The sequence below is a fragment of the Sus scrofa genome, chromosome 2 (assembly GCF_054392235.1).
Source record: "Sus scrofa isolate SSC_HxYL_T2T_F1_AM1 chromosome 2, Sscrofa_HxYL_maternal_Yorkshire_Landrace_v2.0, whole genome shotgun sequence".
NCBI lineage: Eukaryota > Metazoa > Chordata > Mammalia > Artiodactyla > Suidae > Sus > Sus scrofa.
The window spans coordinates 94,975,774-94,999,525 of NC_139384.1; the positions used below are offsets into that span (position 1 = coordinate 94,975,774).

The window sequence follows — 23,752 nt, forward strand, 5'->3', positions numbered from 1 at the left end:
AAATCAAGGACAGTTCGATTATCAGAATACTTAAGGACAGTAATGGATGACAGTTCACTAAATAATCCAGGAATATGTGAGTCCATTCTGTTTAACAAATGAGACAAAAAGAGAAGGCTTATAAAAAACAAAAGCAAAACAGTAGAATGCTGACTGATAAACGTAGAAGGGGTTTATAAAGTTGAACAATCTTCATTTTGTAATCTTTATAGAAAAGATTGGCTGGGGCAGGTTTCATAAATGTTACTAAGGATCAAAAAGGGAAGTGTTTAATGAAGAACAGGATTTTTATATCGTCTTAAAATGTCCTCCCACTGAACTTATATTCTATACTTTCAAGGAGAAAAATAGTCACTACAAGCAGGAAAACTGGATAATCCTTTGATTGAATAAATGAAAGTAACACTACATATGAGGGACAGACAGAAACCTGTTGCCTCTGACGTGATATACTGAGAAGGACATTACATCATTTTAGTACTTCCCCCAAGGATGGATAACCTGAATCTAATCATGAAAAAAAATATGAAAAACTCCAAATGAATAACAGTCTATGAAATAACTAGCTAAGGAACTGCTGCAGATTAAAAGAAACCAAGCGACATGACAACTAAATGCAATGTACACTTTGGACTGGATTTTGCACTGAAAGGAAAAAATATGCTGTAAAGGAAACTGATAAAACAAGTGATAAAATATATAGACTGTAGATAAGAAACAGGTATTATAAGAAACTTCCTGAATTTGACAGCCAAATTATATACTTAGATATATCTTTGCTTTTGGAAATTATACATTAAAGTATTAAGGAAAAGAATCATGAGGTATGCACCCTACTCTCAAATGACCCAGAAAAGGTGTGTGTCTGTATGTGTATGTGTGTGTAGTGAATGATGAAAGAAATGTTGTAATGTTAAAATATTGCTGAATCTAGGTGTTGATCTAGGAGTTACGTACATTACCTACAACTTTTTTTTTTTTTTTTGCTCAATAGGGCCACACACATGGCCTATGGAAGTTCCCAGGCTAGGGGTCTAACTGGAGCTACAGCTTCGGGCCTAGGCCACAGGCACAGCAACACAAATCTGAGCCACGTCTGCGACCGACACCATAGCTCATGGCAATGCTGGATCCTTAACGTACTGAGCAAGGCCAGGGATCAAACCTGAAACCTCTGCTTCCTAGTCGGATTCATTCTGCCACACCACGACAGGAACTCCATTTACAACTTTTTTTGTATGAAATTATTTCAAAATAAGAAGTTTAAAATGATACATAAAAAAATACCAGTAGTCAACTCAATACTTTCTCTCTTCACAACAGGGCCCTTTGAAAACCAGCTGCTTAATTAATCTCTTCTTACATCTCATTGTTAAGAAAAGCCAATGTCATCAAACATTTGAGAAAACTTCTAACATTAGAATCAAAGACTAGGAGTTCCCCTTGTGGCTCAGTGGGTTAAGGACCTGACATTGCCCCTGTGAGGATGCAGGTTCAACCCCTGGCCTCACTCAGTGGGTTAAGGATCTGGCATTGTTACAAGCTGTGGCACAGGTAGCAGATGCCACTCATAGCTGGTGTTGCTATGGCTGTGATATAGGCAACAGCAACAGCTCTTATTCAACCCCCAGCCTGGAAACTTCCATATGCTGCAGGTTTGGCCATAAAAAGACTCCCCCCCGCCCCGCCAAAAAAAAAAAAAAAAAAAAAAAAAAAATCAAAGTCTAACGGCACAGAGGGGAAAAAGGGAACTCTTAAGAAATCAATGATGTGAAGATCAAAAGGTAAATTTATATATACACACACACAACTTATGACTCCTAAAAGATCCTCTTCCCAGACTTTTAGTAATTTTCTCCTCCATCTTCTATTAAATGCCTAAGAACCATCTCAATATATCCAAAACTGATCATCTCAACATATCTAAGCCTCCCCTAACTTCTCCTCTTGCGAGCTTCCTTCCATACTTCTGTAAATGGTAACTAACTACCCACTGCTTAGACCTGAAATCATGTCTTGCCTCATTTTCCTCACACCTTATAAAGAATCTATCAGCAAGTCTGCAAATCTTGTCAGCTCTACCTTTAATATAAATCTGGAATCCAACCATTTCTCATAATCTTTACCAACACTACTCTGATCCAAGCTAGCACTGTCTTTCACTTGGATTATTTACAATAGCCTCCTAAGGCTGCCTGATTTCATTTTCCTGCTTCTAATCTTACCTCCTACAATCTATTCTTAACACAGCAGCCAAAAGTGATCCTGTTACTAGGATCAAATCACTCCTCTGCTCAGGCCTCCAATTACTTTCCTTTTTGCTCAGCATGAAAGCCAAAGTTCTTAAAATGCCTCACCAGGCTCTACAGAATCAGGTCCCACAACCTCTTTGCCTTCTTTTCCTACTACTGGTCCCCCCTTCTCTGCCCCCAAATCTACTCAACTCCAGTAACACAGGCCTCCTTACAATTCCTTCAAGTGGCCCAGGAGGGCCTTTATAACTACAGCTCCTTACCTGGTCTCCTCTCCTCTTATTCCTTTTCCTCCTTGAAATTTCTATTCAAATAGTCCATTCCACTCCCTTTTAAAAATCTCTGAAAAAAGGACAAATCTTACAATTGATATCAACCAGAATTGGCAATGTAGCATATAAAAGAGATTCATTGTAAATTTACTGGCAACTTTGCCAGAGAAAACTTCCCAGGTGACCCTACAGTAAAAGATGCTAAAATAAAAAAAAACCTACTTAACAAAAATGCATTCGTTTAAGAAAGCAGAATCTAAGAAGAGATTCCCAGACAAGGTTCCTCTGAATAACTTCATGGCATTGCATATTATCTTCCCCAAGATTTTGTTTTCTGTTTTTGTTTGCAAACCTAATTTAGAAATGTTCAGGAAAACATATAGGAAAACAAATTATCTTCAGAAAAATATATAGAAAAGCAAATTCATTATTCATGTCAACTTTTTTCATTTAACACAGTGACTTGATATACTCTCTAGGTAGTTGTCTCTTATTTTCATCTCAATTTTGGGAATTTTTGAAAAGAAAGAAAAAAAACCTTACAATTTTTACCCTCAAATAAAGGCCTGGATGATGATCTGGGCAACACCCAGTTTCTTAATTTTATTTATTTTGACACCATGAGAGGAAATCTGGTAAGAGATGAGGTTTAAGAATGAGGCAGGAGTTCCCGTCGTGGCGCAGCGGTTAACAAATCCGACTAGGAACCATGAGGTTGCGGGTTCGATCCCTGCCCCTGCTCAGTGGGTTAACGATCCGGCGTTGCCGTGAGCTGTGGTGTAGGTTGCAGACGCGGCTCGGATCCAGCATTGCTGTGGCTCTGGCGTAGGCCAGCGGCTACAGCTCCGATTAGACCCCTAGCCTGGGAACCTCCATATGCCACGGAAGTGGCCCAAAAAAATAGCAAAAAGACAAAAAAAAAAAAAAAAAAAGAATGAGGCAGACCATGCAAAACATTACAGTGCAGGACAGCCTTGAGCCTAGAAGAGAAATGATAGCATAATGCACCCTTTTCCTTCATTGGTCCTGAAATACTTCATTTCACCTTAGAAATTTAGATATTCTTTCATCTTAAATTACTCGAAGAGACATCAATAATAGACTCAAAACAAAATTCTAATGCTACAAAAAATGTTCTGTGCAACCCTGTGTAATGCAAGGGTTTATTCACCCCTGTGTGAATCTGACGAAACTTTCAAACTTCTCAAAACAATGTTTTCAAAAGTATAAAACCAAATACTTTGAGTGATAAAAAGCAAACCAATTACACAAAATCGATAATCAAAAATTTTAAATTAAGATATAGTAATGTATGTGTTAGCTTATATGAACAAATTAATATTTAGTGGCAGGTCGTGATATTTAGAGATACCTGAAAAAACGGAGTTCTTCTATGGCTCAGCAGGTTAAGGACCCAATGTTGTCACTGTGTGGCTCGGGTTTGATCCCTGGCTCAGGAACTTCCACATGCCATGGATATAGCCAAAAAGAATCAAAGGCACAAAGTGAGATAAAAGCACCTATATGAAAAGGTTAAATAGGATAAGGTAATATTTATCTGGTTAGGTGTAAGGATCATGATGATGACTAAAGGAGCTGACATGAAAAATACCCAGCATAAGGCTTACTATGTAATAGTAGCTCGGTCTATTTCTTTTAAAAAAAATCTTACAGTTAAGACAAAAAGATGAAGAGTGGTTCTTTGAAAAACTGTGGTTTAGGCTGATCCCAGAAGAAAGACAGGTGTTTGATAAAGAGGAGGGAAAAAGACATTCTATGCTAGATAATGGAGAACCAATGGGCAATGTTAGCATCAAATGTTAAGGTACCAGTTAGACAAACAGCCATGTTGGTATAGGGGTGTTCATCTCTTCTAACTATTCCATTTCTGAGACAATCACTAAACCCAACAGTTTCCCAAAGTCTGAACCTTTTACATTGTCCACTGAGACTGCTGGCAATAATAACACAAGAACAATTTGTCTGCCTTTATGTACAACCATTCAACTGATCTAAACATCAGATCCACCATCAGAGCCCAGAGAGGAAGCAGTTAAGACAATCAGATAGAATAAACCACTGGTTAGGTTCATTCTTTACTTGAGCACAGCTATTCTTCTTGCTTAAGAGTGGTTCTGAAGTTCTCATCGTGGCTCAGCGGAAACAAATCTGACTAGTATCTATGAGGATGTAGGTTCAATTCCTGGCCTCGTTCAGTGGGTTAAGGATCCAATGTTGGTGTGAACTGGGTGTAGGTCACAGATGTGGCTCAGATCTCATGTTGCTATGGCTGCAGCGTAGGTTGGAGGCTACAGCTCCAATGTGACCCCTAGCCTGGGAACCTCCATATGCCGCAGAAGAATGGTTCTAAAATTTTAGCACACAACACAATCATCTGAAAGGCTTAAGACAGGGTGCTGGACCTCCAACAGAGCTTCTTATTTATTAGGTGAGGCCTAGAGGTGACACTTTGAGAACATCCTCTGCCTATCTTATTATTATTTCATACTTCCTTGTTTTGAAGTGGCACATTTTCATAAGAAAGGTTTGTAGGATTTTTTGTGTGTTTATTTACTATTATGAGAATTTTCAAATATATGCAAAAAGAAATAGGATAATCAACCCAACAAACACCACTATTCAGTTTCAACAATGGTTAACTTGTAGTCAGTTTTGTTTCATCTATACACAACTAATTCACACCTTATGAAATGGATTATTCTGAAGCTAATTTAAAACATATAATTTAATCTGCAGATATATGATTATGTATCTCGAAAATAAGGCAATATAAAAATCACAAGAAGTAAATGTTTGAAGACCTTCATATTCTAAAATGCTTTTACCTACGCTTAAACTTTTAGTGGTTTGGCTAGATACAGAATTCAGTGTTGAAAATATTACTTCAGAAGAAGAAATGCATAGCCCATTCACTGCATTTTAGTTTCGAGGATTGTTCTACCCCGAATTTTCATCCTGTGTTGTGATCTGTTTACTCTGAAAGCATCCAGGATCTTCCTTTTTCTCAATGACCACCTCAAAATATATCTTTAACGGGTTTTTTTTTTTTTTTTTCCCTTTCATCTATTACGTTGGGCCTTCCTTGGCCCTTTCAATGTGAAAACTCATGTCCTCATTTCTATACGTTTATCTTGTATGCTTTCACTGATGATTCCTTTCTTGTCTGTTTTTTTCCTTCTGAAGCTCCCATTGTTCGATATTAAAACTCTTGGTTGATTCCTTTAATTTTGTCTTTTCTCCTATTCACTATCTCGTTTCCTATTTCTCTGCTTTTGGGGAACTGCCTATAATTCTATATTCCAACCCTTCTGTTTTTTCCATCACTGAGGCCATATTTATAATTTCTAAGAGAGCTCTTTTATCTTCTTCTGTGTTCTGTCTTATTTTGTTTTTTGTCTGTCTTGTTAGGGCCGCACCTGTGGCATATGGAGGTTCCCAGGCTAGGGGGTCAAACCAGAGCTGTAGCTGCTGGCCTACACCACAGCCACAGCAACACCAGATCCAAGCTGTATCTGCAGCCTACACCACAGCTCATGGCAATGCCGGATCCTTAACCCACTGAGCGAGGCCAGGGATCAAACCCACACCCTCATGGATGCTAGTCAGATTTGTTTCCGCTGAGCCAGGATGGGAACTCCCGTTTTTTAATTAATTTTAAAAATTGAAGCATAGTTGATTTACAATGTTGTGTTAGTTTCAAGCATACATCAAAATGATTCAATTACAGACACATATATATCTTTTTACAGATTATTTTCTCCTATACATTATAAATATTAAATATAGTTCCCTATGGTATAGTGTAGGTCCTTGCTGATTATCTATGTTATGTACAGGAGTATGTATATGTTAATACAAAACTCCTAATTTGTTTCTCCACCCCCACCCTGCCCTGTAACCATAATTTTGTTTTCAATGTCTGTGGGCTTATTTCTGCTTTATATATAAGTTCATTTGTATCTCTCTCTCTTTTTTTTAGATTCTACATACAAGTGATACTATATGATTTTTTTTTCTGTCTGGTTTACTTCATTTAATATGATGATCTTTAGGTCCATCCATGTTGATGTAAATGCTAATTCATCCTTTTTATGGCTGAGTAATAGTCCATTGCGTATATACTCCACATCTTCTTTATCTATTCATCTGTTCATGGACAATGAGGTTGTTTCCTAATGTCTTGGCTATTATTATAAATGGTGCTGCAGTGAATAGTGGTGTGCATGTATCTTTTCAAATTAGTTTTATTGGAATATACGTGTAGAAGTGGGATTGCAGAATCATATAGTAGTTCAATTTTTAGTTTTTTAAAGAACCTCCACACTGTTCTCCATAGCGGCTATACTGATTGACATCCCTACCAACAGTGTAGGAGGTTTCCTTTTTCTCCACACCCTCTCCAGCATTTATTTGTAGACTTTTTTTTTTAAAGGCTACACCCATAGTATATAGAAATTCCAGGGCCAGGGCCAGAACCCACACCACAGCAGTGACATTGCTGGGTCCTTAACCCACTATGCCACCAAGGAACTTCTATTTGTAGACTTTTGACACTAGCCATGCTGCCTGGTGTGAGGTGATAACTCATTATAGTTTTGATTTGCATTTTTCTAATAATTAATGATGTTGAGTATCTTTTCATGTTCCTGTTGGTCATCTGTATGACTTCTTTGGAGAAATGTCTATTTAGATCTTCTGCCCATTTTTTGATTGGGTTTTTGCTGTTTGTATATGTGTGTGTGTGTGTGTGTAGAATGAGCTGTTTGTATATTTTGGAGATCAATACCTTGTCAGCTGCATTGTTTGCAAATATTTTCTCCCATTCTGTAGGTATCTTTTCATTTTGTTTACGGTTTCCTTTGCTGTGAAAAAGGTTCTAAGTTTAATTAGGTCCCATTTGTTTATGTTTGTTTTTATTTCCATTACTCCAGGAGATGGATCCAAAAAGATATTGCTGTGATTTATATCAGAGTATTCTGCCTATGTTTTCCTCTAGGAGTTTTATATATCCAGTCTTACATTTAGATCTCTGTAGTATACTTTTTTTTGAATCAATGATTCTAAATACTCTTATCTCTTTGAGAATATTAGCAAATTTTCTTATTTGTGAAATATTTGAGTAATTTATTCCCTAGTTTTGCATTTATTCTCTTGATCTCTTTAATACTGAAAACATTCCTCACATGCCCAGTAGTTGCTGACTGCTCAATTTTTAAAATAGGGGATCTATGGGGAGTTCCCTGGTGGTCCAGTGGTTGGGACTCTGTGCCTTCAATGCTGAGGTCTGGAATCAATTCCTGGTCTGGGAACAGAGACCCCCACATCAAGCTGCTGCACCACGTGGCAAAAAAATAAATAATAAATAGATAAATAAATAAAAATAATAATAATAATAATGGGGAAACTAAAAGCTTACTGGAAACTATAAGGCTATGGGTAGTTTAACAAAGATGGGCTTCACTGTGAGATAAACTAGTTGGGCTATTTTGTGGGAGAAGTTCTAATGCCACCTTTAGGTCTTTCCTATTTAACTGGCCAGATTCTCTAGAGAACACTCCAGCACCCTCTTGCCCTGAAGATCAAAGTCTGGTAGCTAGTGTACAGGGAGCCAAGTAGGGAAAAGGAGTGGGGTGGGGTGACATGAGGTCTCAGTGTTCAGTCTGCATACACCCTTTAATACCCTTCTATTCAATACGATTCCTTGCTTTTACTTTTTTCTTAGTGCCTATTTCCTCACTCTCAAGCCCAGACACCATGATATTTTAACCATCCTAAAAGAATAAACCCACCATCTTTTATCAAGATAGGGAATCAGTCACTCAAGGAGGAATATCTGGGGATGTGATCGTGTCTTAAACTTGTATTTGGGTTATCTTCCTTATTTACAACCTCCAACCTCAATTCTCATTTCCAGAGGTATCTGTTACTGCTAAAGTATTATATGATTGTGATGTAAATCTAGTTCACCACTTTCTGAAATCACAGCTTAGGATTTGGATTTCTCAGAACTACTAATTCACTTAGTACTTTGTCCATCTGTTTTCTAGCTTCTAAAATACTGTCTATTGTGTCCTCACCCTTTCTCAAATGTTTGGGGTTAAATATTTTTCAGCCCCTTTTTATGGGCAAGGAGATAAAATAGATGAATTATTTACCTGGATGAATCTCCTAATTTTTTAAAAGTCAAATTAAATCACTTGAAGTGTTTCATAATAGAAGAAAACTTCACTTTATGAAATTGGGTTTATATGTAAGTTTTCGGGGATTATTACCCAACTTGGTCTCCCACCCTCACTTTAGAAACCATCTTAATTTTTAGATGATCTTCAACTGGTCATGACTTCTTGATTCCATATAATCAATTTTTAAGTGTTGTTCTTTTCTTAAGTGATAAATTATATAGTGGGAAAGCATATCTATATGCTTTTTAAGGCCACACCTAAAGCATATGGAGGTTCCCAGTCTAGAGGTCAAATCAGAGCTGTAGCTGCTGGCCTACACCACAGCCACAGCAACTTGGGATCTGAGCAACATGTGTGACTACACCACAGCTCACAGCAACACTGGATCCTTAACCCACTGAGCAAGGCCAGGAACCGAACATGCATCCTCATGGATACTCGTCAGATTCATTTCTGCTGAGCCAAGACCAGAACAGAAAGTGTATTTTTAAAAGAAGTAATTGTGTGATAATACATATTCTCTAACTTGGGGACTAAGAGAGTATCTCATTTCTGTTTATCAGCCATGGTTTCCTTCCCTAAAGGAAGAAAGGACAAAGATTAAGCTTACAAAACCCTCATTCCAAGGAAGAAACTCAATAGTAACACCAATTTTGCTGGTGAATTCAATACATGATGAGTTGTCAGCTTGTAACTTTAAATCTAAAGCTTTTTTGCTTAAATTAAATAAAAATGGCAGAGTACCACTGTAGACCCAAACTAAAAAATAAAAATTTTTTAAAATTGTGAGAAATTCTGCCTCTGTACAAATAATCTAGGGAAAAAAACCTAGTAATAGTGCTGGTATCTTTGCAGAGTATTCTGGGAAATAAATAAAAGGTTCCCAAGATTTCAGAGCAAAAAGTCAGCAAAATATACATTCAAATATATTTTGTATGTTATTTATTTTCTAACGACAGTGGCTAAAATCAGTCCGGAAGGTTGGCAGAAAATATCTGCCAAGTACATGTTTGAAATTATGGTTTTGGAATATATAAAGAACTTTCATAACTCAATATTAAGAAGACAAACAGAAACAAAAGATATATCACCCAAGAGATACAAATAATAAACAGATGAAAAGATGTACACCATCAACAGTCATTAAGAAAATGCAGACTGAAACCACAATGAGATATCATTACACACCTAACAAACAGTTAACAAAACAAAACAAAAAGCCCAAAAACCAAGTACTGACAATAGTAATGAACAACTGAAATTCTCATACCTTGGTAGAAATACAAAACTGTACTACCATTTCGGAAAACATTTTGGCAATTTCTTATAAGGTTAAACATACACTTAGCATATGATCCAGCAATCCCATTCTTAGTTATCTACCCAAAAGAAATAAACATTATGTTTACAAAGACCTGTACTTGAATGTTTACACCTTTATTTACAGTAGCCCCAAACAGGAAACAAAATCTATCAGGTGGAGACTGAATAAACAAAGTCTGGTACATCTATACTGTGGAAGAGTACTCAGTAATAAAAAGGAGTAAGTTAGGGGAGTTCCCTTCGTGGCTCAGAGGTTAACGAACCCAACTAGGATCCATGAGGATGAGGGTTCAATCCCTGGCCTCGCTCAGCAGGTTAAGGATTGGTGTTGCCATGAGCTGTGGTATAGGTCACAGACGCAGCTCGGGATCCCGTGTTGCTGTGGCTACGGTGTAGGCCGGCGGCTGTAGCTCTAATTTGACCCCTAGCCTGGGAATTTCCATATGCGGTGGACACAGCCCTAAAAAAGCAAAAAGAAAGGAGTAAGATAGGGATACATGCAGCAACATGGATGACTCTCAGAAACATTACACTAAGTAAAAAGCCAGACTCAAAATGCTGCATATTATATTATTCCATTTACATAACATTCTGGAAAAATAAAACTATAAAAACATGGTCTCCAAAGAGTTGTGGATGGGGAGGTAACTGACTATATAAAGTCAGGAGAGAACTTTCTGGGGTGATGAAAGTTGTCTATTTTTTTTTTTTTTAACAGCTGCACCTGAGTATATGGAAGTTCCTGTTCCTCAAGTTCCTGGGCCAGGGGTCAAATCAGTGGTCGAATTGGAACAGCAGCTACAGGCCGCAGCTATGGCAGCACTGGATCCAAGCTGCATGTGCAGCAACCTATGCCATGGCTTGCAGCATCAGATCCTTAACCCACTGAGTGAGGCCAGGGATCAAACCCTCATCCTCATGGACACTCTGTGGGTTCTTAACCCACTGAGCCACAACAGGAACTCCTCTATTTTCTGATTGTGGTAGTAATCACATGACTATATGTATCTTTATGAAAACTACAACAGATAACATAATAAGAGTGAATTTTGCTGAGTCAAAATTGTATCTAAATAAACCTCATTTTTAAAAAGGCATAGCATGCCTTTAAAAAACAATAAACAGTGAGACAAGTAAAAAAAAATGTCAGGAATAAGCAGAAAGCATATGAAGAGTTAACTTTATATATTATGTATTTTATACTCACTTTTTTTTTAAGCAATGAAATACAACTACTTGGTGGAAGGAAATTGCTTATAGGAAATGCATAAGAATCTATTCAAATATGACATGTCATATACCCCAGCTTTAATAAGTCCTCCTTTAATAAAAGGCTTTGCCAGCTTCTCTTTTTTTATACTAAAACTTCAGGCTTTGTTTCTAATAAAACATTTCACGAAATAAACTTAAAGAAATTTGAGTGTCTAATATGTTGCCAAGAACAAAAGTACAAGTGCTTTTATGTTATTTCGTTTAGTACACATAATCATTCCACCCTTAGATCTTATGCTCAATACTTAAAAAGAAAAGTGAAGCTCATAGTTTTTTTTTTTTTTTTTTAAGGGCCACGCTTGGGGCATATGGAAGTTCCCGAGCTAGGGGTCAAGTTGGAGCTGCAGCTGCTGGCCTGTGCCACAGCCACAGCAACGTGGGATATGAGCTGCATCTGTGACCTAACCCGCAGCTCTCAGCAATGCTGGATCCTTAACCCACTGAGCAAGGCCAAGGATCAAACCTGCGTCCTCATGGATGCTAGTCAGGTTCATCACCACTGAGCCACAACAGGAACTCTGTGCTCAGTGAAATTTAACATTCTGCTCAAACATACCTTTAGCCATAAGAAGCAGAGCCAAGATCTAAATTCAGAGCCAAAGATTGATATTTTAAGCTCTTTGGAAATTAAGATAAATAAAAGATACTAAATATGGAAGTTCCCTAGTGGCTCAGTGGGCTAAGGATCTGGCGTTGTCACTACTGTGGTGCAGGTTTGATCCCTGGCCTGGGGAACTTCCACATGCTGTAGCCACAGCCACCCCGCTACCCCCGCCACAAAACAAACAAAAACCCCTTAATACGTATAGCATAGGGAATTACAGCCACTATCTTATAATACCTTTTAATGGCATATAAACTGTTAAAACTACTGAATCACTGTGTTGTACACTTGCAACTAATGTAATATTGTAAATCAATTAAATTTAGAAAAAAGAAAAAATACTAAATAAAAAGTGATGTATATTAATAAGCTTAAATGACCTTCAGAAAAACTAAGAAAACAAACCTCTTGCTAACTATTTCAAGCAGGCAAATCTAGAAAATTTTGTGTATTCCTTGCTTCAAGGAAACTTAAATGCTAAAATACAGGGCATATTTATTACAGAGATTTAACAAAAGACAGTAATAGTAAATCATAAATTTTAAAGAGCTGCTTTATAAATATTTAACAGTCATGTTTCTGCAAATCTTACACAAAATAAAATACATTGTAGATGCGTTTTTCCTATGCTCAGTGACATGTGATAAAATAATACCAGGTGGAAACTGGGAGGCTTGAGTTCTAGTCTTAACTCTGATACTGTGCATTATGGGTTTAATTGTGTGCCCTCAAATTTATATGTTGGAGCCCTACCCCAAGTACATCAGAATGTGAATTTATTTGGAAATAGGGTAGCTGGAGATGTAATTAGTTGGGATGAAGTCACAGAGGAGTTGAATAGGGTCTTAACCTGACGTGACTGCTATCCTTATATGAAGGGGAAATCTGGATACAGTTATATGCACAAGGATACAGCAGGTAAACATGAATGCAGACATCAGAGATGCCAAGAAATGTCAGAGATTGCTGGCACACCATAAAATGCAACAGAAGGAACCAACTCCGACAACATCTTGATCCACACTTCTAGCCTCCACAACTGAGACAATAAATTCTGTTGTTTAAGATACACATCAACAAATTTAGTAAAGTAGTAGGATACTAAATTAATATACAGAAATGTGTGGCATTCCTACACACTAACAATGAAATATCAGAAATCAAAATTACAGAAACAATCCCATTCACCATCACATCAAAAAGAATAAAATATCTAGGAATAAACTACTTAAGGAGGCAAATGATCTATACCCTGAAGGTGCAGATGAAATAAACTGAAGACCACACAAACAGATGGAAATACATACTGTGCTCCTGGATTGGAAGAATCACTACTGTTAATGTGACCATATACTACCCAAGGAAATCTAAAGATTCAATGCAAACCTCATTAAATAACCAATAGCGTTTTTCAAAGAACTAAAACAAAAAAATTTAAAATTTTTATGGAAACACAACAGACCCCAAATTTCCAAACAATCTTGAGAAAGATGAATAGAGCTAGAGAAATCATGCTCCCTGACTTCAGACTATACTATGAAGCTACAATCATCAAAACAGTATGTTGCTGGTACAAAATCAGATACAAAGATCAATGGAATAGGACAGAAAGCTCAGAAATAAACCCTTGCACTTATAGTCAATTAATATATGACAAAGGAAGCAAGAATATGCATTGAAGAAAAGAAAGCCTCTTCAGTAAGTGGTGCTGGGAAAAGTGGACAGCTACACATAAAAGAATGAAATTAGAACATTCTCCAACACCATACACAAAATAAATTCAAAATGGATTAAAGACCTAAATGTAAAGCCAGATACCATAAAACTCCTAGAGGAAAACAGAGGCAGAACACTTTTTGGCGTAAATCACATCAATATCTTTTTGGATGGCTCCTAGAGTAATGGAAACAAAAGCAAAAATAAATGAGACAATTAAACTTAAAAGCTTTTGCAAAGCAAAGGAAATCATAAACAAAATGAAAAAACAACCTAAAAAATGGGAGAAAATATTTGCAAAAAAATCTCCAAAATATATAAATATCTCCAAAATATATCAAAAAAACAAACAACCCAATCAAAAAAAGAACAGAATATCTAAACAGACACTTCTCCAATGAAGATGACCAAAAGGAACATTGAAAAGATGCTCCATGTGCAAATTATCAAGAAAAGGCAAGTCAAAACTACAATGAGGTATCACCTCACACCAGTCAGAATAACCATCATCAAAAGCAAGAAATGCTTTTAATATTTAATAAATGCTCTTAATGTATACACACACACATGTACACACACACTTATCTGAATCAGTCTGCTATACACCTGAAACTTGTAAATGAACTATATCTCAATTAAAAAAAAATAAAAAGACACTCAATTTGTGGTTCTTCATTATGGTAACCCTAGCAAACTAATACATTTTGTAATTATATAATTTCAGATAAGCTCTTCCAACACTCTGGGCTTTACATTTTAAGTTACCCTTTTTAACAATTTTCCCCTTCCAAAGCCTCTTTCCAAATATTTTAAACATTTCCCACTATACTTGAGTTACATTATTCTCGAGTTACATTCAAGTTAACTGAATATAGAAGATATTTCCAAATGAAATCATTAGTTTCTAAATGCATAAATCTCAGTAGTATAGGATTCTAATTTCTTTAGAAATTCACTAGCAAACGTCCCTCAAATAAGGATACCAACTAGTATCTCTCTAGTGCTTTTACCGGCTGCATATATCTTCCTCTCTTTCCTTCAGCTTTTACTAACACAGTTCAACAGAGCAAAACTGCACATTTGATAAAAAGCAAATTTCTTGGATTTCTTACTAATCTGGAATTTCTTGTCTGATGATTATTTATGGCCCTACTCATGTTTGGTGATATCCAATTTACTGAACATCAATCTAAACCATAATTTTTTTACTTTAAAATTACACTATTCAAAAACTTAATTTTTTTCATACAGTTTTGAGATGTATTTGACTAAAGAACTTTTTAGATCTGACTGCTCTTTGACACAAAAATTTTTTTGTTTATAGATCCTCTTCCATTTCCACTTCCTTCCCCTGCTTTTACATTTCTGTTGGCTTCTTTAATTTTGCCCAGATCTTTGAATTTCTTCCCTTCTAATTCCTATCTATATAAGAGCTATTTAATTTTTTTTTTTTTGCGATGTAGCAGTAAGCATTTTCACTACCTTTCAGTTTTCCTTCTGAAAATATTAAGACATGAAGTTGGTAAATAATTTTCCCTATAACCAACCAAAAAGAGTAATAGGAATCTATATAATTTGGTAAATGAACAAATTTTATAAGATATTAAGGTATACACAGTCAGACACCTAAGGTGAGACTTAGGACTACAGACAGAGTTTAGGCAAATCAATTTTAAAGATGTTACTTTTTCCAATATACCTCAAATCTCTACCTACCTAATTCCTAAAAGACCTTCTAATCTCAGTAATTACAAACAAACCACTTCTATCTTCACAAATGGTTCTTTAAAGACTTAGTTGAGGAAATATTACCAACATATTTTTAAATATGGAGAAGAAACAGACAAGCCAACTAAACAGAAGAGAGTCCAGGAACACCCTCAATATACCTGGTTATATAATAAAGGAGAGATTCCAAACTAATGAGGAAAAGGTGAATTTTTCAATTAATAGTTATTAGGCTACATGGTTAATCACTTGGAAAAAAATAAAAAGCTAAATTCTCACATCATTCCTTGTACTAAAATAACTCCCATGGGAATCAAAATTTAAATGTAAAGTTGTGGATGAAAATATAGCTACATTTATTCAGCTATAGTCTCTGAGGGGCAAACATCTATTTACACATAACTAAATATAGAAGCCATAAAGGAAAAGGTCAACATGAGTACATAAAATATTTTAAATTCCGTTAATTCTAAAAAGACTATAAACAAAGAAGAGACAAATGTTAACCTAAGGGGAAACTATGTGCAATAAATATGACACACGGCCAAAGGCCCTGATGTAAAGAGCTTCTACATATCAATAAGTAAAATAAAGAGGTGAACAAGCAATGAAAAGTTTAAATGAGTTATAAGCATATGAAGATACTAAACTTCTTCAATAAAAAATGCGACTTAAAATAATGAGACACCATTTTTTATCTAGTAGGTTGACAAATATTTGCCAAAACCTGACTTCCTCAATCTTTGAGGTTATGGGGAAACACAGCCACTCATGCACTGTTGGTGGGAAGGAAAAGAGGTACTTTTGAAAGGGCATTTGACAGTAACTCTAAACATATTTTAAAACACTGCTTTATGTTTGTTTCATGAGTGTTTGCAGTAAAACAAATTTAAACATGATCCAAATGTCCAAGAAAAGGGAAAAAGCAAATAAATAAGACATGGGATACTCATGCAATTCAATATAATGTAGTAAGTGTCCAAAACGTATTAAAAGCAAACAAGGTACAGACAATAGGTTCAGTATGTTATTTGTATAAATGAAAAGGAAAGGTATAAGCAAATAAATGCTTATATAGGTATATGTATTGTCTGGAAGGACAGATGAAAAATTTAACTTTGGTTAGTTCTTGAGTGCAGAACTAAGAGAAAGAGAAGCATTTACTTTTTAAACCTTTTCGTGCTATGAATCATATATATATTTTTTTTACCAAGGGTATTTTATTTAAAAACAGAATTAACAAAATAAATAAGTTTAAATAGTCCATAAACATAAGCTTTTGATTGATGAAATACAACTAATATGTATTGAACATCTACTATATGGCAAGTTTTATAGTAGGCATTGGGTCTTAAATAACTACTAAACTGTAATAACTGAGAAATTTAAGTTTCTTTCCATAAACACTTATTCAATATACAGACAGATTACTTTTCACAAAGTGACAGAGTACTCTCTTTCTTCATTAACTTATGCCCAATCTCTTCACATTAAGAATTATTTCAAGTTAACAAATTCTCTCATAAGATACTTTTTTCCTTGAAAAGTATTTTCCTCAATATATTATCACATAGCTAAAGAACATGATTTGAATAAAGAATGACTTATTTATTAAACTAAAATGAGTGAATTTAACAATGAATTAGGTTCTATTAGAAGAAGTAGGCTCAGACATTAGGTTCACCAACAAAATACATACGCTAAAAGACGTTACGGTAAAGTCACAATTCTTTGCCCCCCCCCCCCCCTTTTTAAATGGCCACTCCCAAGGCATATGGAAATTCTCAGGCTAGGAGTCAAATCAGAGCTGTAGCTGCTGGCCTACACCACAGTCACAGCAACACAGTATCCGAGCCACATCTATGACCTACACCACAGCTCACAGTAATGCAAGATCCTTAACCCAATGAGTGAGGCCAGCGATTGAACCTGAATCCTCATGGATGGTAGTCAGATTCGTTTCCACTGAGCCACAACAGGAACTCCTAAAGTCACAATTCTTGAAGTCTAGATTTCCTCATATGTGAATACTATCAATGTGCACAAATTCAACAATACTTAACCTCTGTCCTCAGAGATGAAATGATATAAACAGCCTATATTTAAGAAAAACGAAGGAGGGAGTTCCCGTTGTGGCACAGTGGTTAACGAATCCGACTAGGAACCATGAGGTTGTGGGTTCGGTCCCTGCCCTTGCTCAGCGGGTTAACGATCCGGCGTTGCCGTGAGCTGTGGTGTAGGTTGCAGACGCGGCTTGGATCCCACGTTGCTGTGGCTCTGGCGTAGGCCGGTGGCTATGGCTCCGATTCGACCCCTAGCCTGGGAACCTCCATATGCTGCAGGGGCGGCTCAAGAAATAGCAAAAAAAAAAAAAAAAAGAAAAAAAAAGAAAAAAAGAAAAATGAAGGATATTTATTTAACAGAGGTTACTATTACATTTTTTTAAATTAACTCAATAACATACTCTATTTATAAACATCATTCTGAGAAGTTCACTGAATTTAGTTTTATTTTGTAATTTCCTTGAATTTTTTTTTTTTTTTTTTGGTCTTTTTGGTCTTTTTGCCATTTCTTGGGCTGCTCCCACGGCATATGGAGGTTCCCAGGCTAGGGGTCTAATCAGAGCTGTAGCCACCAGCCTACACCTGAGCCACAGCAATACGGGATCCGAGCCGCATCTGCAACCTACACCTCAGCTCACGGCAACGCCAGATCCTTAACTCACTGAGCAAGGCCAGGGATGGAACCACAACCTCATGGTTCCTAGTCCAATTCGCTAACCACTAAGCCAGGACGGGAACTCCCTCCTTGAAATATTTAACAGTGAACCTGTGAACTCAAAGAGCAGGAACAAAGCTGAAGAAGTTCAGGAATATAAATGTTTTTGTTCCTCTCTACCACCTGTTTTACCATAGTGAAGACTAACTACCACTCAGATTCTGCTGTTTCATTCATTTTTTTACCTTCTCTACTACCACTTAGCCCAGTGAATACCTCCACTAGGTCCTTTCAAAGTCTTCAAATTGTTTCACTTTCCCATTCATTTCTTAGATTATGAACCACAATGAAAGCAATGTAAACACAGATCTAACAAGAACAAAAAAAACCTACAAAGAACACATTGTTTTTTCTTGAGTAGATGCAATGTAAATGTTATATATTTTTTTCTTTTCCCCAAAAAAGCCATTCACTATTACTCTAGTCCATATTTCAAGATAGGAAGACTATATTTAACTCCAAAGAAACTAGGATGGTACTCTAGGAAGACTACCACTTAGGAAACTTACAAAGATCTAAAATTTTATGCCTTTCCATTTTCACATCACCAAAAAACACATGATTTTCAAAGAGTCAAACAAGCAGTGTAACTAACATGGATCTAACAATATGCGAAAAGGAGGGGAAGAACCAAGGAAAGACACTTCAAGATTATAAGTACATTCTATCCACTATTCTTCCTTCTAAAATGAATAATGATTTATCTCCAGAGAAATAAAACTCCAAATACTAAACCAGATATAATTTCAAAAGTAAATTACACCATACAAGGAAAAAATAAATACTAAGCCCTTATGTTCAAACTATTTCTCTAAAATCTTTTTTAAATGGGGAGTAGGGAGTTCCCTCTGTGGCACAGGAGGTTAAGACTCAGAGTTCCTATTGTGGCTCAGTGGTAACGAACCTGACTAGGATCCATGAGGATGTGGGTTCTATCCCTGGCCCCACTCAGTGGGTTAAGGATCCAGCGTTGCCATGAGCTGTGGTATAGGTCGCAGACATGGCTCGGACCTGGCGTTGCTGTGGCTGTGGTGTAGACCAGCAGCTGCAGCTCCGATTAGACCTCTAGCCTGGGAACTTCCATATGCTCCAGGTGCAGTCCTAAAAAGACAAAAAAAAAAAAAAATCCAAGTGCAGCAATTTGAGCCACCACAAAGGTGCAGGTTCAATCCCTGCCTGGCACAAAAGGATCTGGCATTGCCACAGTTGTTCCTTAGATCACAGCTGGGGCCTGGATTCAATTTCTGGCCTGGGAACTTCCATATGCCAAGAGCTTGGGCATTAAAAAATAAAAGAATGGAAAGTAATAGTTTCATTTTTTTTTTTTTCCTGTCTTTTTAGGGCTACATATGTGGCACATCGAAGTTCCCAGGCTAGGATCGAACTGGAGCTGCAGCTGCCAGCCTACGCCACACCCAAGCCATATCTGTGACCTCCACTACAGCTCGTGGCAATGCCGGATCCTTTAATTCACTGAGTGAGGCCAGGGATTGAACTCACGTTCTCATGGATACTAGTTGGGTTCTTAACCCACTGAGCCATAGCGCCAACTCCAGTTTCATTCTTAACATTTCCAGCTAACTCCTCTATGTGTTTTTCCATCTCAATATTCAAATAAACTTTTGTTTTCAAATTGTGAATATAGAAGAGGAACAGAACACATGAAAAATGACGAAAAAATACTATGTTTTCCTTAAGTGTGTAACATAAACATATGTAAGTCACATTTAGGTATCAACAGAGATCCAAAGTATACCATTTACTTTTATAAGCAATACAAATTCTATCACAGTATTATTTCTCTTTGAATGTATCAGTAAAATATGATTAACATATCCATTTTTAGATTTTAACTACAATAGATCCCTAAACTTATCTCCATTTAACTGACCTGCTCCATTTAACTGACCTGAACAGCTTTTTTATGGCCCTTTATTAAATATGCCATGATATGCTGAGCATTCTCAACTACTATGCTATTTTTAGTATATTTAGGCACCTCTGGCCCACTAGCTGAGTTACATGTTTAACAAGTCAGTCCATTGTCCCCAAACCTGCTTATGCCAGTTTATTTGTTGAAGTCCTTACATAACTTAATTAAACATTATGTAAGTCTATGGAATATGAGTGCAAAGAGAATGTTTCTATGTAAACTAAGTTGAATGCAAGCTAAGTAGAATGACTCAATAAAGGTGAGTCATTCTTTTAAAAGGTATTAGATAAAAGTGAGACATCTATAAAACATTAGTGAAAAACATTAAAAGTCAAAATGTGAAGCCTATATTTAGAGTTTTTCAAAATATCTTTAAGCTTTTATTTCACTTTAGAGATTCAAAACTGGAAATTGCAAATCATGCATTATGGATATACTACTTTACTCAAGAACAACTTCTCTCAACTCCACGTTCAAAGAGATACTGTTAGCTCTACATCAGAAAGTTGGCAAATGAATTTGGATTTATGTATTTTAACCAAAAATTTTTAAATGTTAAGATACGTATCTTTTTATTTTCTTGCTCTTTTTCCAATAACTCATCAAGTGACTGTCCCAATCTCATTAGGTATGAAGCCATCTAACATCTTTTTTTCTGTAAGCCCTTGTTTAAGAGCTTGCTGTAACCTACATGTCTATATAAAATAACTGTACGTAGTAATACATTCTAAAGTAACTTTATGAGAAAAAGTATTAGACTGTATGTTCCAAGGGCAAGGATCTTAATCTATGTTATTCATAGACAAATCCCAAGCACCTAGAATAGGTTCCCAGTATATAGCTGATGCAAAATAAATATTTGCTGAAGGAAGGAGAACAGGAACTTACCGTGATGACAGCCTTACTAAGACAGATGGATCCTCTGCAGCCATATTCTGTCTCATCTTCAGATTTGTAGTAACTCAGAGTATTATTTTTCAAAACTACCCAACGATCCTGCCACCCATGAATGTAGTTTGTCCACTAGGGGAGAAGAAAACAAAAAAATTAAGTTAGTATTTTAGAAATTGAAATTTTTTTTAAGGCTAAACCTGCAGTATATGGAGATTCCCAGGCTAGGGGTCAAACAGGAGCTGCAGCTGCCATTGCAATGCAGGATCTGTCTACTACCTACACCACAGCTTAAGGCAACTCTGGATCCTCAACCCACTGAGCACACGGCCAGGGATCAAACCCATGTCCTCATGGATAGCAGTCAGATTTGTTACCACTGAGCCACAACGGGACTCCTGGAAATACAAATTTTTGAAACATCAATCTAATTTTAAAACCAAAATGTGGAGAGTTCTAACTTAATTGTAACAGTAAAAACAAAAAACAAACAAACAAAAAACAGTGAAAAGTTAAAATTTTCTAAACTATATATGATATTTGGTAATTTTTACAAAAATTATAAATAAACTAGTAAATAAAATATAATACTTTCTTCTAACATTTGGGGAACAAAACTGAAGCACATTTCAGTTAAAAATTCTACTTTGTTCTTTCACTCTCCCTTCCTTGCCACCTTCAAGACACTTAAGTTGCATTAGTCTTTGACATAATTAACATATCCAATAGAAAAGTAAATTTAGTTATATAGTCTCTCAATCTCCTACAACTAAGTATTACAACAAAGTCTTCAAAACCAACAGAAGTAGAAGCCAGTCATGGCCCAAACTCTATTTTTGTTGTAAGTTATTCCCACATGAAAATTTATGATGTTTATAACTACATTAAAGTAAAATCATAGATCATTAATCTTTGTAGGTCTACATCAACTTTATTTTTCTCTCTACAAAACTCAATATTATATATTTAAAAGTTAATTCATTTTCCAAGTTTCCCTGAAGATCTATTTTTCAAACTCAAGAATAATATAAACATAAAACTGGGTTTTTAAAAACATACCTGTATTAGCTTTTTCTAGTATCTACAAATGGTTTCTATGTTGCTAAAGTTTTGCTGCTGCACACTGAAGATCACAACCAATAAACTTGCAAAGGCAGATATGTAACCTTTATGGGAATTCTTGCATATTGTATTTTTTTATGCTTTGGGGTTTTAAGTACATATTAACTCCAAAAACTACCTGCTAATTCAGTAACTATCTGCCAAAAACCGACACTAGACGGTTTGTTAAAAATATAGTGCATTTGTTCAGAGAAATCTTCACTTTCCTACTCCCTAATTCAACAGGTTTGAGATGGTTCAGCTCTTAAATCTTTTAAACTCCACCATTCCAATACCTCCCTGAGAGCTTCTGCTACTGGCAATTCTTTATTAAGGGTTCTCTAATCACTATTTCCTTATTTTTAACTCCCTGTGATTTACCACCACTTATCCACTTGAAATAATGGTGGTTATATACAAAACTGAATTCATCCCCACCCATAAGATACATTTCCTGCCTATATTCCTATTCCCTTGGCTAGACTGCCACTTCCACAGTCATTCAGACTCCAACCTGGTTCAGGGTTCCTGTACTTCACGGACAGAGCGGAGTAGACAACCACAGAGAGACTGAACTACTTTGTTAGCTGTGTGAGAAGTTTTGACAAGTTATTTAACTCTTCTGAACTTCAGTTTCTTTGTACTGTCATTTGAACGGCTGAATAAAATCATGAATACATCTATAATCAGAGGAGATACTCAACACCATGTTGTTCCTTCGTTTTTTTTTTTTTTTTTTTTGTCTTTTTGCTATTTCTTGGGCCGCTTCCGCGGCATATGGGGTTTCCCAGGCTAGGGGTCTAATCGGAGCTGTAGCTGCCAGCCTACGCCACAGCCACAGCAACTCAGGATCCGAGCCGCATCTGCAACCTACACCACAGCTCACGGCAACACCGGATCGTTAACCCACTGAGCAAGGGCAGGGATCGAACCTGCAACCTCATGGTTCCTAGTCGGATTCATTTCCTTCTTAATCTTAACAGCCCATCACCAACCCCTCTTCATCTTTCCTTTATATTAAGCCCTTAAATCTGTTTCCTCTATCTTCAAGTATTCCTATCAAATTACCACGTTCCTAGATTCCTGAGAAGACTTAATAACATTACTGGTGGTATCTTCTGCTTTTTATTTCATAACTTACATAATCTTATTTATTAGGCATATTTTCCTTACTAATCTTACATATTAACCTCATTGAGCTTGAAGCTTCAAAACTTACATGAACAACTCCCCATTGCCTATAATACAAATTGCTTAGACTGGCTACCTTAATACCACCTCAGTTCCAATTACTGCCCCTCAGAAGGCTAGTAACTGTGTGACTGTAAGTTACTTATCCTCTGTTTGTCTGTCAAATTCTACTCCTTAAGGTTAATCAGGATTTTAAACAAGGGGAGTTCCCATCATGGCACAGCAGAAATGAATCCAACTAGGAACCATAAGGTTGTGGGTTCAAGCCCTGGCCTTGCTCAGTGGGTTAAGGATCTGGCATTGCCATGAGCTGTGGTGTAGGTCGCAGATGTGGCTTGGATCTGATGTGCTGTGGCTGTGGCGAAGGCCGGTAACTGTAGCTCTGATTGGACCCCTAGCCCGGGAACCTCCATAGGCCTCGGGTGTGCCCTAAAAATAAAATAAATAAATAAATAAAATGCAATGAACACTGGGGTGCATACATCTTA

At 36.5% G+C, this 23,752-nt stretch overlaps 1 protein-coding gene across 8 annotated transcripts in view; it reads right to left on the reverse strand.

Moving 5' to 3' along the window:
* The window catches only part of CERT1 (ceramide transporter 1), a 128,265-nt gene that overhangs the window by 100,271 nt on the left and 4,242 nt on the right, over positions 1-23,752 (reverse strand). For all 8 annotated transcript variants that reach the window (XR_014838076.1, XR_014838078.1, XR_014838074.1 and 5 more), the window contains one exon: positions 20,970-21,104. Coding sequence is in view for 2 of the 8 variants with exons in the window: in XM_085013843.1 (XP_084869969.1) it covers positions 20,970-21,104 (135 nt within the window). In the remaining 6 variants the exon portion in view is untranslated. The remainder of the gene's footprint in view (positions 1-20,969; positions 21,105-23,752) is intronic.